This window comes from Pagrus major, chromosome 5 (genome assembly GCF_040436345.1).
Source record: "Pagrus major chromosome 5, Pma_NU_1.0".
NCBI lineage: Eukaryota > Metazoa > Chordata > Actinopteri > Spariformes > Sparidae > Pagrus > Pagrus major.
Genome location: NC_133219.1, coordinates 17,111,881 through 17,128,511, shown reverse-complemented (window position 1 = coordinate 17,128,511; position 16,631 = coordinate 17,111,881). Strand labels below are relative to the sequence as shown.

At 39.8% G+C, this 16,631-nt stretch overlaps 1 protein-coding gene across 1 annotated transcript in view; it reads right to left on the bottom strand.

Annotated features, from left to right (window-relative positions):
• fras1 (Fraser extracellular matrix complex subunit 1) overlaps window positions 1-16,631 on the bottom strand; it is a 239,182-nt gene that overhangs the window by 39,665 nt on the left and 182,886 nt on the right. Inside the window, exons 31-40 of the mRNA XM_073465974.1 lie at window positions 13,924-14,040; window positions 12,700-12,814; window positions 11,356-11,493; window positions 9,347-9,379; window positions 5,971-6,102; window positions 5,518-5,646; window positions 4,907-5,154; window positions 4,511-4,662; window positions 2,835-2,997; window positions 1,170-1,302 (exon numbers count right to left, since the gene is read on the bottom strand). Coding sequence (XP_073322075.1) covers window positions 1,170-1,302; window positions 2,835-2,997; window positions 4,511-4,662; window positions 4,907-5,154; window positions 5,518-5,646; window positions 5,971-6,102; window positions 9,347-9,379; window positions 11,356-11,493; window positions 12,700-12,814; window positions 13,924-14,040 — 1,360 coding nt within the window. The remainder of the gene's footprint in view (window positions 1-1,169; window positions 1,303-2,834; window positions 2,998-4,510; window positions 4,663-4,906; window positions 5,155-5,517; window positions 5,647-5,970; window positions 6,103-9,346; window positions 9,380-11,355; window positions 11,494-12,699; window positions 12,815-13,923; window positions 14,041-16,631) is intronic.

Sequence of the window (16,631 nt, the reverse complement as noted above, 5' to 3'; positions counted from 1 at the left end):
CTTTTAATATGGCAGCGGCTCATATGTATTACTACGGCTTCACATCTGTGGTTAAAAAAAGTGCTGCTTTGCATATCAGCTCGGTATAATACTTTTCTGCTGTTGCTAACAAACAGCTAGTAAAGTAGTTATTGAGTGCTTTTATTGTTCTTATCTTATTCTGTTGCAAACATGAGGATAGCAAGTCTATAAAGCATACCGTGACACAAAATCTTTTTTTCTTTTTTAACTTTGGACTAAATGGTGCTGGTGTGTGTCTGGGTTTAAGGGCATTTGTTTTAATTATGAGGGGGCGTGTTTAAGGTAAAAACCAATCTCAGAACCTATCAGCTATTATCCCACAATGATATAGTCCGATTAGCAACCTAAGATGTAGATTTGGAGTTGGAGTTGACAGACGACTCTTAATTTACTTGCTTCTAAATTCCGATAAATATTTAAAAAATCTAATTAAAAGCTAAATTGTCGTCAGACAATAGCTGATGGGTTCAAAGACTGCATTTCAGCCCCTGTGTTCCGCCACCTTTGCTCTCCACACACCGTTTACCTGCGTGAAACCAATGACCACACAAACATGACTGGTCGCTTTTGAGCGCTTCCGATTACCAAAATCACCTTGCCTACATATTCTGCATTCATATGTGGATATCTGTTTATAGAGATTAAGGTAAAACAAAGTGTGAGGTTGCTTTTTGACTTCCATTCTCCTCTCACAACGATATATTTTCCCAGCTGGTATCAATTTCTTTTCAACTCGTCTCACCTTTTTCCATTTTCCAAACAATTCCTCCCCGGGTCAGAAGAAAGTGCATGCGGCATTTGAGCAAGCATGCTGTCAAAATTGGGACTTCAACAATGGCCCCATCTGTAGTCGGCTATCTGGCACTGCCAATCCACAACATAATCAAGCTGTGACAGATGGCAGGGCCGCTGCAGAGAATACGAACTGCATTGTGTGCGTATGAGTGTGACACCAATAGAAATATGGAAATTATTTTTGGATTAATGCAAGCGTGACCTTGTGCATACACACAGAAGTAACAATATGTCTCGGACATGCACCGCATGTTTTGTGTGTTCATGTTCAACAGAAAGACTGGTTTATCCTCAGCTGTCTGCAGTGAAGTCCACCTCACAATAAATCACACACATACACAAGAAGATCTCACCTCTGTTGGTGTTTTCGATGAAGCCGTACTTTGGAGGGCTGACGAGCCAAACCAGCAGGTCCTTCCTGGGTGTGTCCAGGTCCGACACTATGATGTGGTTGGTAGACAGCTGCACTCGGCCGCCCTCCTCGACCTAAACAACAAAATAATAAGATGAGATCTGTTGGTCCTGATGTTTTTCATAACAGAAGAGAAGGTTAGGAGATATCTAACATGTTAGCTGTTTGATTTCCCCAACGTGCTCAAAAGAAACCATTAAAACTCTTTTAAATGTTCTTGTTTTTTTTACACGTTAACTAGTTGGCTGCAAAAGTAACAGAACTGTGTCAGGACATTATGCAACGATGACATGGTTTGGTTTAAAATCAGAGAGAGACAGTCATCAGAAAATATGCAGTACAGACTGTGCCAACAGACAAATTATGCTCATTTTCAGTTTCCTAACTTTGTTCTGGGTTACTACTAGAAGTAGTATATATACATGTAAGTTTATATGTTTTAATGCTCAAAAAACATATCGGTTTTCTCATACTGTCCAATGCTGCAGCACTGTATTCCCCCTCCGTCTGAAACGCTCTGTATAACCTCCTGTCCCTTCTTTTGGTCCCGATCCTGCTCTGGCCTTTTTTTGCCATTGATAAATGAGGGAACATGCTCACTTTGATACTTTATTCCGGAGAAGTTTGAAGGGCCAAAAAAGTTTTAAGTGCTTTCTGATCTTTTCAGTTTCCCAAAACAAATGACCCATTACCAGGTGTAACCACTGGGGACTGTTCTTGATTAAAATAAGGACGTTGTTTGCTGGGATGCTAACTAAAGGAGAGATTCTGAAGTAGAGAGCTTTGGGATTTCACTGTATTACTTCCACAAGGGGCGGTTCTGCAATGCCAATACAGGATGCATCCAGAGGGAGACTCTACAGTGTAACCTTCATTAGATCTGACATCACATCCCCTCCTCCACCAGGTGTCCTACACAGCTGGATCTAGACTCCCTCTCAGAGAATGTTGTCGTGCTTTCGTGTTTCCTTCAAGTCACATTTCAAGTTTTTACCTGACAAAGGGCAAAAATGCAATGATGGAGGACAGATAAGTTACCGTGAGTGGTCAATTGAAGCATCTATTGCATGTTTGATAAGCAATATGAGAGACCCAAGATTCAGCTGAGAGGACAAACAGGCACTGTCACAAGCAAACAGGATGCTTTTCTGCGATCACTGCTATACAACGCACGTTGTCTTTGAGATAAATAAAAAGAACAAACCATCTCAAGAGAAACGATATATCTTTTCTCTTTGGATGGGTTATTTTTTCAGGATTAGTCCCTCGCTATCTGAGGGACAACATGTGACAGTGTGCGATGGTCTCCTCTGCTTCATTTGTCTCATTAATGACTGTTTCTAAATACAGCAGCTGCTTTAAACAACTCAAGAGTATTTTGGGATTTCAGTCTCATATGAGCAGGCAGAGTAATGGAGAGGAAATAATGTGCAGTTTGTGCATATAAAGCTGTTTATGTACCATACCATCCAGGAAATAGTCATTTTGTATTTATTAGGATGATTTCAGAACCAGGTCTGTGTGTGTTTTTGTGCTTGTGTGGTAAATGTACAATATAATATCAGAGAATGTTTTTCATGTATGCTGTGTGTAAGTGTGTGAGTACCTTAATGCCGCTGCGGACTGTGACGACCGGTGGCTGCCTGGGCGTGGAGGTGATGGTGATGGTGCACATCTGGTTGTCCAGGCGATTGTTGTCTCCATCATAAACGACAAAGTGGAAGATGTCGGTGACCGGCTGGCTGCCCGTCTCTAAGGAAGTGATGTATCTGTAGACGGAGGTATTGGTTAGTTGTATTGTCTGTAAAGAGTATTGTTGACTTAATTGCAAGTTTGTTTGAGAACTATTGTGTTTGTTCTCCTCTTCTAATGAATACATAAAATATATGCTCATGTGTATAGTCGTGGACTTGGGGAAGCTTTGCATTAGCCCACCCCGCAACAATACTGCTGCTAATCTCTCTAAAGCACTAATAAAATTGAAACCCATACCAGTATAATCTTCTCTAATCCCATTTAATTCTCATAAAACAATACGCGGCTCTTGTTTGTACGAGCCAACGCCACACAGACAAAACTAATACAGGCTATTTGAAGATTGCCCCCGGAGATTGTCCTGCGCTAAAGCTAATCAGGGCCAGTATTATGGAAATGAAGCAGTTAGTATCTGAATATTTATATTTCATCTTAGCGCCTCTCGTTGGGGGCCTCCATTCCTCTTGCAGGTAATATCAGAGTGACGCTAATTGGCACTGCTTGTGCCAACAGGCTGAATCATTGGACATAATGGGGAATAGGCAACTAAATTATTTCTTCTTAATACATTTGTTTTCTTGCAGAGTTTGTGTAGTGTTAATGTTTGCAGAGCCCTCGTCTCGTGAGGAGAAACGTAAGATAGAAAGAAAACAAAATGTCTCTGCAAGCTATTACCGCTCCCTCTTCTGCTGGGATGCTGAGGGGAAAATGATCCCTGTCGACTCAGGCTGCAATCAGAGAAATTGATCACGACTTTCACTGCAGCGTGAAGAGCCCTCCAATCACTTTTATCTCCTACAGAGTGGAATCAACACCAGGACTTTTCTTTATACATCCTCTTCATTAAAGGCGTACAAATCCTCTCGGTACCTCAGCTAACCAAAACCATATCGCAACAAAGACTCCAGTCTAAGTGGTTTTAACTTTTATTGAAGGATTCTACACCCCTCTATGGATTGATAACATTATGAATCTCGTAAAACACACTATATAAAATAAACTCAATATGTGTGCAGGTCAAGGTGAAAACAAAACCCTGAAAAATTAGGACACTCTTTTGCTACTCATAGTTCCTAAAAAGTTGATATCACGAGGGAGCTGTTAACAGAACTGTTTGAGCATTTTTATTGAAGAACTAAAAAGGTGCTTCTGCGCTCTCTTCTCTCCCGTGGACCCTCATGAACCTTTATTGCTTATACAGCGACGGCTTCTGGAAACGACTAAGGGTTTTTGAAAGTCATTTTTGGTTAATAGCTGCAGATTTTACCCGGATATTCAGCTTTTACAACACTCTGAAGTAGTATTTAAACCATTGTGGGAAACTAAAACCCTGCACTGAAGCCAAGGATGTTCTTCTGGGCACTTCTCATTGCAAGTTTTAAAAACTCTAGTCCTTGAAGCTAAATATAATACTTCCAAATCACACTTAAAGGATTTATCTAGTCAGCTATTTGAAAAACAAAAAAAGAAGAAGAAAAACACCCTAAAGTGTGATCCTGTAGTACCAAAAGTAAAAAAAAGTCTAACCTGATCCTGTGCTCGCTAATGTCTTCCATGGTGAAGGAGGAGTACTCCCTCAGCTCCTGGTGCTCCTGCTGGGACTGGCTCCTGGTCAGGATGCCGTACATCGGGACCGACACCAGCTGGATCTGAATCTGTTCATCTGGGGATGTGTTGTCCTGGGAAAGACAAAATACTTTGACTCTGGCAGTCAAAACTACAAGTTTGAAGAACACAACTTTTTTCACGTTAAACCGTAAAGCAGATACTCCAACAAAACCGACACCAACATAAAATTAGCACCTTAACTGACTCAATGTATTGCAGGGGAATGTAAAAAAGTATAAAAAGATACATCTTCTAATCTCCGAAAAAAGACCAAATAAAGATGCTAACAGTTAGCATTCAACTCTGTTAACTCACAGTATAAGCCAGGTGCGATCTCCTGATCACAGTGCTGCTCTTCTCGCCCACTTCCAGCGACAGCGTGGCTGTTGGGTCCCGTTGCGGCCCATTGTCCCCGGCTCCCAGCACCACCACCTGCACCACCGTGGTTGCCATGGAGATGCCGTCACTAACGGAGAAGGTGAGAGCGTCATCGTGGTTGGAGAGGCCGGCGTGTCGGTAGAGCAGAACGTTGCGGGTGACGTCGCTGAAGGTGAAAGTGTCACCTGGTGGGAGGGAGAAGGTGTGAGTGGTGGTGCGTGTTTCTAGTTTTGACTGTTTGGGTTCTTGTCTTTTTCGGTGCCACTACTGGGTGTGTTTATTAACGTGCAAGTCAAGATTCAAATTCAAGATATAACTAAGTAAGAATCACCATAAAACACACCGATCTGAATTCATGTATTGTGTTGGTCTTTGCTAAGATAATCAGAATCAGATTCCCTCAACATCCTGCAGAACATCTGGAGGATAACCCACTTCCTGCTTAATGTCTGACTTACTATAGTTTATAGTTTGTTTTTTGTGCATTGCCAGTAGTTGTGACATCAACTTTCCATATGTCTGTGTTACGCTTGTGTGTATCATCTCACCGTTGGTCATGCTGATGTGCGTGCTGCCGTCTGTCTTAATCAGCTCTCCGTGGATGGGAGCCTCCACCAGCTCAAACTCCAACTCATCTGGAGCCGTGTCAGCATCGCTCACTGCCAACTGCTGACCGCCTACACACACACACACACACACACACACACGCACACACACACACACACACACACACGCACACACAGACACACAAACAAACAAGAGGAAAAAAGCATTAAGAGAGATGAAGCAGGAGAAGGAGAAAATTAACTGTCTGTACCAGACACACTCACATACACACAGCTCTCTCTCCAATGTTGTTGATCATCAGGGTCGTACTTCAGAGCTCATTACCTCACACAGACCACTTCATCAGTTACTGGACCCTCTTCACCACAGTCGCTCTTCTTTGAAATTGGTATTAGAGCTGTGTATTTTTGAGTGTGCGTGTATTTTCCTCTTACCTACGGCAGCCTGTCCTCCCACGCTGACCTCCAGCAGCGGGTCAAGAACCTGAAACACAGGCGGCTGCTGATGGTTCGATAGCAACAGGACGGCAAAGTCCAACTCGGGAGTGGTGTGTTCACCATCCGACACTGAGACGAAAGCAAGCACATAAAACATGAAAAATAAGGACGTTTATCAGATAAGCAAAGACTTTCTAAAACACACATGCACACTTCTGATGCTAATTATGTCCCCAGCTCTTTTACTGAGCAATATCATGAAACCGGGGAAAGAAATCCTAATCAGCTTCCTCGAGACTCTCTGAACACGATTATTAATAAGAGAAAGACAGAAAAAAGATCACACGAGGAGCCGTGATTAAAAATCTCCATGAATCAAGACTCAATCAATTAAACGGCTGAAACAATCTAACAGGGACTCAGGTGGAAACTTGTTACACTCATTAAACGTTTTTGGGGATTATCAGCTTAATTGGCTCCGCTTGTCGCTTCCATGCATGACCTGAAAAAAAAAAATCAGCTAACTAAGAGAGTACAATGAGCCACATTCAGCTATAAAAAGAGAGGGTGATTGATTAACAATGACAGAGCGGATGTAAAGAGAACAATTAAATTGCATCTTCACATTCAAATGGGAACATATTTCACATGCTTTGTTCTGATGCGTAATTAAATAATTGGAATCAAAGAGGAAGTTTGAAGCAAAATATGGATTTTCACCATAATGCTAGTTGTATAACGATTACCAAAGGTGATGGTAGATGACACTGAAAGCCTAAAGCATCATTTCCTGGCAGGTTTTTTATATCACAGCCACAGAGTAAAGTCAGAGAACATTATCCAATTCAACACAGATCAACAAATGTGCTGTTTGTAATGCAAAAAAATGACCTCTAAATTCTTTCAAGTTGAATTTTTTTTAACTACATTGTGACCATCAAGTCAATGTAAATATTTAAATCTTCTACTTTGGACCTATAGTGGATTCTCCTGCAGAAGATGTCTCTGTGGATGCTTTGATACTTGTTTTCCACACCGGAGTCTTGTTATTGAAACATGAATTCATGTTGATCACTGCTGCTGTCCTCTGCAAAGGAAACAACAATCTTTATACAGCTTCCTTTGCAGCCTCCAGGGATGAATATTTGATGCTCATAACATAGATGTTTGGTCGAATATCCCTTTAATAGGACTAAATGGCCAGCTGCTGAGATTTCAAGACTCGTTCTCTGGCCTGAAATGCCACAAAAACACTCTGCAAACCCCACACAAAGATTATTATTGCATGATTCACTGGGAGTTGGGAGCTACTCTAATCAGCTTACAGTACTTTATTCTGATGTGGCAGTGGCATAAGTATAAGTGTAGTCTAAACCTCCGTTACATGCATTGAAATGTTTAACTATGTGTGGAAGTATTAGCAGCAAAATGTACTCAAGGAACCTTCATGCTTTAGGTGTACGATTAATTGGACAACCCACACTCTGCTTCTTTGCACGGCCATGAACTGCTGACCTGTATGTTTACTATAAAATGTATAAGGTATGTTTGTATGTATGAACAAGGACAAGGGGTCATTTTCTTTGTGCTGTATGTGTGCATACATCTGTAATTGCCGATAAACGTTTTAAAAAAAAATACTCATTGTGATAAATTGCCCCTTTCAGCGATTGAAATCACTTTATTATGTTAGCAGCATTAACATTTTCTTAGCTGTTCCAGCTTTATTATATAATTAGGTAGTTTAACCTAGAAATATATACGCTATCAGGATTTTTATGTGAAGTCTCGATGTGCACAGTAACCAGCCATCAGTGCAGTGGAGAGCTGTACTAACAACTACTCTCTATGTTTTTTCTTTTTAAATTATCCATTGATCACTTGTCTAAACTTGATTAAATGTCAGAAAAAAAAAAAAAATCTGAAAATCTGACCACCACTTAAAAACGTAATCATTTTTAATCATAGAAGAAAAGAGAGCAAAAAATTCTCTCAAGGTTGAGTGATTTTTGCTTGAGAAATGACAATGATTAAAGTTGTGGTTGATCTGCTAATTAATCAATATCAGTGATGGAATGTAACTAATTACATTTACTCAAGTACTGCACTTGACAGTATAATTTCAAAGTACATTACTTAAGTTTTTTCCATTTTCTCACAGTTTTTGCTCCAGTTGCTCCAGTTGCTTACCAGTTACTTTGCAGTTTGAGCCAGATCTAAGCAAGGGTGGCACATTTTTATTTAGTTTATTCAATGTATTTTGTCAGCAGTAGGATAAAAAAACAAACAAACAACTGATTCTAATAATACTATAATACCTGATACTCTAAAGGAGACCTAGTTTGCTTTTTTACCCCCAAATACACAAGTTGAACACCTCAGAACTGAAGAGTGTACGTGGGTAAATGTATTTCCTCTGTGCCACAGACCAATAATTAACTGTTGATAGCTGTTGTTGCATTTTCTTCTGGCATCAAACAGAAGTCATCTTTTGCTTAAGTACTAAAGTATATAGTCAGAACTGAAGCAGGATGGATGGAAGATAAAAACATCAGAGACTTAGGCCTACACTAAAGTGAAAGCACTTTGGCGACGGCTCTGAACAACCGTAAACACATATTTCCCAAACAGCTACTGTTGGGGATGGAGTGAGAGTGCAGCGGCGCCTCATCAAACACGCAGTAAACCGAGGAGACTTGGTCCAATCAGGTCAAAGTTCAAAGAGCCAGAAGAGAAAATCAGTCCCAGAGTGATAAATGTAACAAAGAGAGAAGTGACAGAGGTGAAAAGGCCGAAAGAGAAGTAGAGGAGTAAAGAAGAGAAAAACAGGGGAGAGATTACAGTTGCAGAGAAGAAAGAAAGAGAAGGGGAGGGAGTCAACGAAAGGGGGACAGAGAATGGATATCTATGGTGAGCATTAAAAGGAGGAGAAGGGGAACCAGAAAGGAAGAAGAGATCAAGGGAGGACAGCAAATGAGAGAAATCAAAGGGCGGAAGGGCTGACAACAGAGGAAACAGAAAAGGAGGAGAAACTGAGGTTAGAGAAGAGTGGAAAGAATTAAGTAAGAAAAATAGAGATGAGCGCAGAGAAAAGGGAGGAACAGGGAGAGAAAAAAGAGGAGGGGAGAGAGAAGAAGAGATGGAGAGGATATTAAGGAAAGCAGAGACAAATATTTCAGTAACAGACATAAGTGTAGTAGGCAGGAGGAGACTGAAGATGAAGGAGGTGGTGAGGATAGAGAGGATTTAGCATAAAAAGAAGAGAGGAGGTAGAAGAAAAATGTGTAGGATGCAGGAGAGAGTATGAAGGGGACAGAGGACACAATCCTCCTCCTCCTCCTCCTCTCTAAACCGAGGGAGATGAAGTATTTACCTGTGAAATAGACGCTCAGCGACTCCGGCAGACCTGTCGGGATTAAAAAAAGAAAACTTTTAGTGCTGTGAGGTGATAAAAGTAAAATACAGTGGATTGAGACAGAGCTGACAGGGTGCTGCAGTGAACATAAAAACTGAACGGATGATGCTATAATGCATAAAACTCAGGAGGCAATGAGGATGATTTACTGATGCAAAGCTCTCTGCTGGAGCTCCACAAAAACCCAGATTAAGAGAAACTCAGGTCTTTGATCTTGGATTACGGGTTATCTTTTGGAACGCACGTCTCTTAAAAACACTGAAGATTTGGTTTGAAAATGTCTCGCCAGCCCCCAGGTCGTTTTTCAAAACCGTTATGAACTCCACTCTTACAGGTAAAACGTTCATCATCTGTTGTATTCGTCAGTTTATTGTTGATAGCTTGGCGATAGTACACAGAGGAAGAGCCAAATCTCATAAAAGTCATTAAAAAATTACGACTGCGAAAGAAAAAATAAACAACAATTTAAAGTGTTGGCTAATAAACAACAATTTTAAGTGTTGGCTAATAAACAACAATTTTAAGTGTTGGCTAACCGAGGTCAGATCCACTTTCATTGTCAAATGTACCAAATCATCATGGAGACAAGGGTTCTCTAAACACCATTGTAAATGTCTCGTCAATCTGGACCCAGCCCACACCTCCTGTTATGAAGACTACAATCCATTTCTACAACTAATGTACGTTTGAGTTAGAAACGGGGTCTGTCAAGCTCCAAAAAACTATGCCGAGTCCTCCCTCCTCTACAGTCGAAGTTTGACACACTCAGAGGGACTTCATGATGCATTCAGGTACTGAAATGGCCAAGAAGATTGTTTAAAATAAGAAATATTCATTTTTTTCTTACTAAAATACATAGGCCTACATCTGTTATAAATTTCTTGTTCTTTCAACACAGGACTTTTAATAATTTGGTGTTAAAATACTAATATTATCCCACTCATTTCTACATAGATTTCAAAAATTCTATTAAATTGTTATTAACAAACCATATTCTTGTACAGCAACAACTTGAAAATGGTAGCCTATCATTTTCAAGTTGTATTACTGCAGCATTTTTTAACAATTAATTATTAAAGACTTGAGATGTGAAAGATGTGATGTTAATTCATCTAAAATTAAATGTTATTTCGTTAAACTCAAATGGACTTTGTGAAATCAACACTCAGAGGGCGAAGAAAGCAAGTGAACATTGTTGTCGACTCAAGCTACGCTACAAGCATGTATGAAGTTAATTGGTAGAGTCTCAAGCCAAGATTAATGGAGTGACACCAGTTCAGTAATTTGAGAACATTACAAAACTGTTTCCTCAGGCTGAGCAGTCGGTCCTCTGCCTTCTAAATTGACTTTGACATATAAAATCAGTGGAGTGTCCCTTTAACAAAACAGCAAAGTGAGTGACAGAAGGTGACATTTTCAATCATGAGAATACAGCAGCTCTATGAATAGTAAATCACCTGAAAGTAATACGTGGAGCCTAAGTCCACTGGTTTTATGTGGTGAAACAAGAAAACTAATACAGTGTGTTAAGCAAAGGTTTGCTTATTGTGTTTCCACACAGAGTGCATGTGGTGGGCGAGGGGAGAGTGCTCAGCTACGGATCAATATGTGGCTGCTCGGCCGAGACAGCTCAAAAAGTTAACCACGGCAGCCATTTCAGATTAATTATAGTTCATTTTCAGGCAATTTAACCAAACAAAACCAAACGTAAATAAATAAATAAAGAATGAAAAGTGACAATGTGAAAAGACCACTGTTTGATTTGGGGCAACACTGGATGCTCTCATTCTACACAGGCTCTCCCAAGGTGACCATTCCACACTACACTATTACCTGAAGACAGCTGGAAAGCTCTCCTAATAAAATAAAATCATTATGGTATTACACAGGAGCTGAAGGTAACTCTGTGTGTGTGTGTGTGTGTGTGTGTGTGTGTGCGTGCGTGCGTGTGTGTGTGTGTGTCTCACCAATAAAGGAGTACTGGTAGAGCTCCTGCAGGTGTGAAGGGGCCTGTGGTGGTCTGTAGACGATCTTGCCTTTATTGACGTCAGCCTGAGTGAAATCCTTCACCGGCGTATACGGTCTGTCCCGATGCTCGATCGCACCTGAAGACAAGCAGGAAGAAACTTCAAACATTGTCCTGCGTGTGCCCTACGTTGGAGTATAAGATTCAGCATTGTCTCTCAGATGCAGAGCTGCTCTGGGAGCAAAAATAATCTCTTTGGCTCAGCTCACAGAGCCGTAGAACTGCATTTTCTATTTTTATTAATAGATAACATACTGGAAAAATGATGAGGAGGTGAGAAAGAAAGGAGCTAATATTCTAAAATCTGAGCTAAACATGATATTTAAACACTTTTTCTACAGGGGGTAACCAAAGTGCAGGAGAGATTACAAACTTAAAGCCAAGTCTTTAGTCTTCATTACTTTCATTATTTTATTTGCACTCTAGAAAATTATATCGTACAGCAAAATAAAACACACTTGCAGTTGTAAATGGCACTTACACATACTTCAATTTAACCCACGTTAACATCTAACTCAAACCAAATATAACTGAAACTGTACGGCAAGGTTCAAATCTCAGACAATAAAAATGCTCATGACAAATGCTGCGGTTTAATCTGAATCTGTCTTCGTCCTCATTGGCTCTGTTCAAAATGATTTTCACACAAATTTGTCAGTCCATTACTTGATGAAAATGACCCTTTGTAAATCGTTTTTCCCTTTCATTAGACGGAGAGCTGGGAGTGATACACCAGTCTGTCGGATGCTGAAATTAATGGCTCCAGCTCTGAACGCCACATTAAATCCAGCAGAAAGGAAATCAACAGTCAACAGTAAAAGTCCAGACTGAAAGACAGTAATTAAAAAATAACTTTGGAGAGTGGTAATGGCAGTGACGGAGGCTTGTGAACAGCACATTCCTTTCTGACTCATATTTTTAGTCATTCAGAGAAGACTGCGCAGATGTGAACTCTATTTTAGTAATTTGTTTTTTTACACTTTGATATCACGAAGCTGCTAAGTAAAAAACCTGTGATCATTGAACAGCTTCACTGCAGCAAATTATGGATGACACTGCCTTGCTCAGGGGCACATAAGTGATCGTTAATGAAGAACAGTTTATCTTAACACATTAACTTCTCAAACTCTGCTTCAGTAGAGAATCAAACACAAGCACAGAAGCTCTCTGTATCTAATTTTAATGCTCCTGCACACTGACACAACTTAGATTTGAAGCCTTTTTATCTTTTCCACAGTATGTGGGAAAAGCCGCGCGTGTGCGTGCATGCGTGTGTGTGGCTGACCTTGTCCTGGCGGTAGGGCTTTGGTGATGTTGTAGATGAGCTTCTCGCTGGGAGTCTCAGAGTCGACGAAGGACAGAGCTGAAGGTGTTATCTCAGTCACCCTATCCTCCAGAGCCTGCACACACACAAACCAATGTACATGCACACATGCTGCGGTAAGAACAGAGGACAGGAGCTGTGTCACCTAACTCTGATACGCCCCATGGTGATTAGAACTGACGGGTCCACAGGCACAAACAGAAAACAAACCCCTTTTTTTAAAGAAACATTTTCCAGAGGATTCCAGGGAATTTTTAAATACACAGAGACTAATACCTCTTATTTCTTTAAAATACAAATAATTTGGAAGTAAATGGTAACACTGAAACAAGGGGTGTGCAAAATACAGCAAACTAAGGTATGTCTGACTTCTATGAACCAAATGTAGCTAATTAAGATTTCCTGGCTCATGAAACAGTTATTTAAATTTTGTAAATTAAGGTTTCAGCAAGTAAAAACATCAAGCAAAATGTCTGCACACAATAAAATATTAATGCCAGCTGTGTAGCAGCAAAAACTGTTTGAATTCTCAATGTCTCAGATCACTTGAGCTCTGAAATATGATCCACTAGGATTGTGATACAGTGTACATATTGTGTATAAGTGTATATAACTGTAACTGTTTTACCTTGTTGACCATTTCTTAGCCTTTACCTTTTATAGTATTTGACTATTGCCGTTGTCTTACATATTTACATATTTGGCCAGTGTAGTTGGACAGTTGGTAAGACTGTAGGAGGTAGAGGAGGACAAAGGGTTTATGTTTTACTGTTATAGATCATTTCTGATGTTTCTTTTTGGGAGACTATAATGATAAATATATATATAGATATCATAAAATAATAAGATAACACTTTACCAGCATTAATAAACTGTAGTTAATTAAACTTACGTTAATTGTTAGGGTCAGGGCAGTAACTGTAAAGGCTAACATACATTAGTTGCAACTCTTAGATAAACAACTGCTTAATAAATGGTTTATATAGTATTTCATTGTTTATTAACAACGAGATAACTATTAATTTAAGTTTAATTAACTATAACATTTATTTTATTAATGAGGGTTATTATGAAGTGTTACCAATGATAATATTTAAAAAAACTTATTACATACATTTTTTAGAACATGCATCAATAACATTTATATAGAAGTTGTGTAAGTTTGCCTTTTTTTTAAAACCTCACCGTGATCTGTAGGTCACAGTCAGGGGCCAGCTGAGGGAATCCTGGGATCTGAGGCAGGACTCCTATGGTGAAGGTCTGGGCATCGCTCTGAAAGACTGGAGCTGCCTCTGTGGAAACCTGCACACACATAAAGACACACACAATCTTTTATGAGAGATTGAAAACTTCTTCAAGAAAATACACACTTAACCGTTGTCATAACCCTACTCCCTTATCTCCACCTTCTGCACACTCTAAACTTCTCTTATCTTCTTCTTATCTTGAAGTTTGAAATCTCAATCTGCATCACAATATTTCATAAAGGTCTGTGTTTCTGCTGCGAACTGACTTGCGCATTAGGCATTATTTCTGAGTGACAGAGCTGATGACAGGCTCTCGAGAATCACCTGAGGTAAGATTGAACAGATGCGGAGAAAACAAGCTACAATCGAATAACTGTGACAACAGAAAGTGAACCTGGCATCAGGCCTCGCTTCAGTTTCCCTCCATAAATCATCGTCTACACCCCGAGAATATTAATGGAGGCGATGCCTATTTGAGTAAAATTCAGTGTAATGATCTCATTGCTTAGCTGACCATGTTTAAGGACTAATCTGTGTCCAGTGTCAGAGCAGTTATAACTCCCACTGAAGCAACACACTGATTAGTTTAAAACGACTTTCTAAAATTCATAAAAACCTTTTCAAAAAGTGAAGTACATGAAAGGACACAGAAGGAGCCTCAGAGTGTTTCTGAACAGGAACAGAACGTACAGCTCATGCTGGTGTGTTGTGAAGTAAATTGAAAATAATGACAATTTTCACCCTTTTCAAAACACCCAGCATCCTGTCACTCTCAAAATTGTTCCTTCTTTCAGACCTTGTAGTGACCTTGCTTTCAGTAGTTGTCTGACTTCTGCTTACAGCAGCTGTAAAGCAATATTTCACACTCACATGGAAACATTATTTTTTAGAAAGATAGTATTTAGCTGCCAAATAATAGGTTGTAAGATTCTATATGTAATGCTAGTAATTGTATCTTTACACAAGTTCAATTACTGCTACACAATAAAGGCACATTTATAATCAGTTGTGTATCAGCATTCAGTGAACATTTACTTTTTTGACTTAGTAAATTACATGTGCTGTCATTACACTTTCAAGTGACCCTGAACACATTTTATAGTTTAGGTCAACGTACAGAGACATAGATCGCTTGGGACAAGTATCGGATGCAGGGACGGTGTGGATGAGCGGCAATAGACATCATGATGATCAGTCAAAGAAAAGTGTTCCACCTACAGAACAAGATGTCCACCTTCCTCAACAGAAAAAGCTTGTCCACTTTTGCCCTCCTTCTTCTCAGCGCTTTGCTGAGACTCTGACCTTTGACCTCTGTGTTTTGGCTTGCTTATAAGGCAGCTGATGAGTCAAATAAGTATTTAAGATTATGTCGACTTGAATTGCTGATAAGTGATGGAGAAGCTGCTGGATCAGTCTAATCCCCTCTGCCTCTCTGTCTGGAATGAAACTACACTTGAATTTTTCACTCTGCTCCTTTCCAGCGACACTACTTAAATGTTTTTTGTTTCACTTCTATATCAAACTGTGTTAGTGGAGCTCTATTTCTCTTCTCCACAGTATGTCACTTTAACTTCTTCCTTCCCCTGATATACAAAAGCAGGAGTGACGCCCTCGCTTGTTCGTTTTAAAAGCAAATTTCTTTCGCCGCTTACTTATTCCGCTGCTGCTTGTTCCTGTCATATCAATGGCATTTGGGGGGGAAGGAAGTTCAGAAAAACTTGTAGTCAGCTCTGTCAGTCAGAAGTAATGTCACACCAGCATGAAGCCTGGAGTCAGCGCCACCAATTACAAGTGATGTGTTGCCATGAGGGTCAGTGCTGAGTCAGCTGGATTTATTGAAGGCGGCACTGGAGCGGTATATTATTGATTATTCTGTTGATTCCATTAATAAAATTATATATCATATGAAATACAATACTTCTACTAACAAAACTCATTACATCATAACAATGTTATGTGTTGAAAACTTGTATGTTGAAGTAAACATGTATGTAACGCTGTGATCCTACCCTCTCACTGAGGTTACATAGTGCAGAAACAAGTGATAGAGACAGAGACACCATTCACCCTATTACAAGACACTGTACCATCAACATGATTTTGAAGCTGATATTTCAAGGCAAAAATGTTGCATTAAGGTAATTATGCACAACACTGGCCTTGTCGTAGCTTTGGTTGCAACATGATGTTACGAGGGTAACTCCTAATTGAGCGCGTTAATCTGCACCATATATTTTTTTCTTTCATCCTTTTTTGTGGTGCTTTTGGGGACACTTTCTGCCTTTAACACAGAGCTGACAATAATGAGATAGCAGGAAACAAAAGGAGAGAGCGATAGAGAACAACATGCAATAACAGTCCCCAGTGAGATTCAAACCCAGGATGTTAGACCACCAGGGCGCCCCTTATCCTATGATACAAACAAAGTAATAATCTATTAATCTCTTCAATTAACAGGATTAATTTGGAGTTAAGTGTCTGGTTTCTTTCTTGCATCAGTTCAGTTCTCTTTAAGTGTGAGGAAAATTCTTCTTCACTCCAGAGAAAATTGTACGGGCAGCAAATCACCGTCTCTCAGACTCGAACATGGATTTACAAAAAAAATGACATGTTGGTGCATGAGAAAGTGTATGTGTAGAGTGTTGT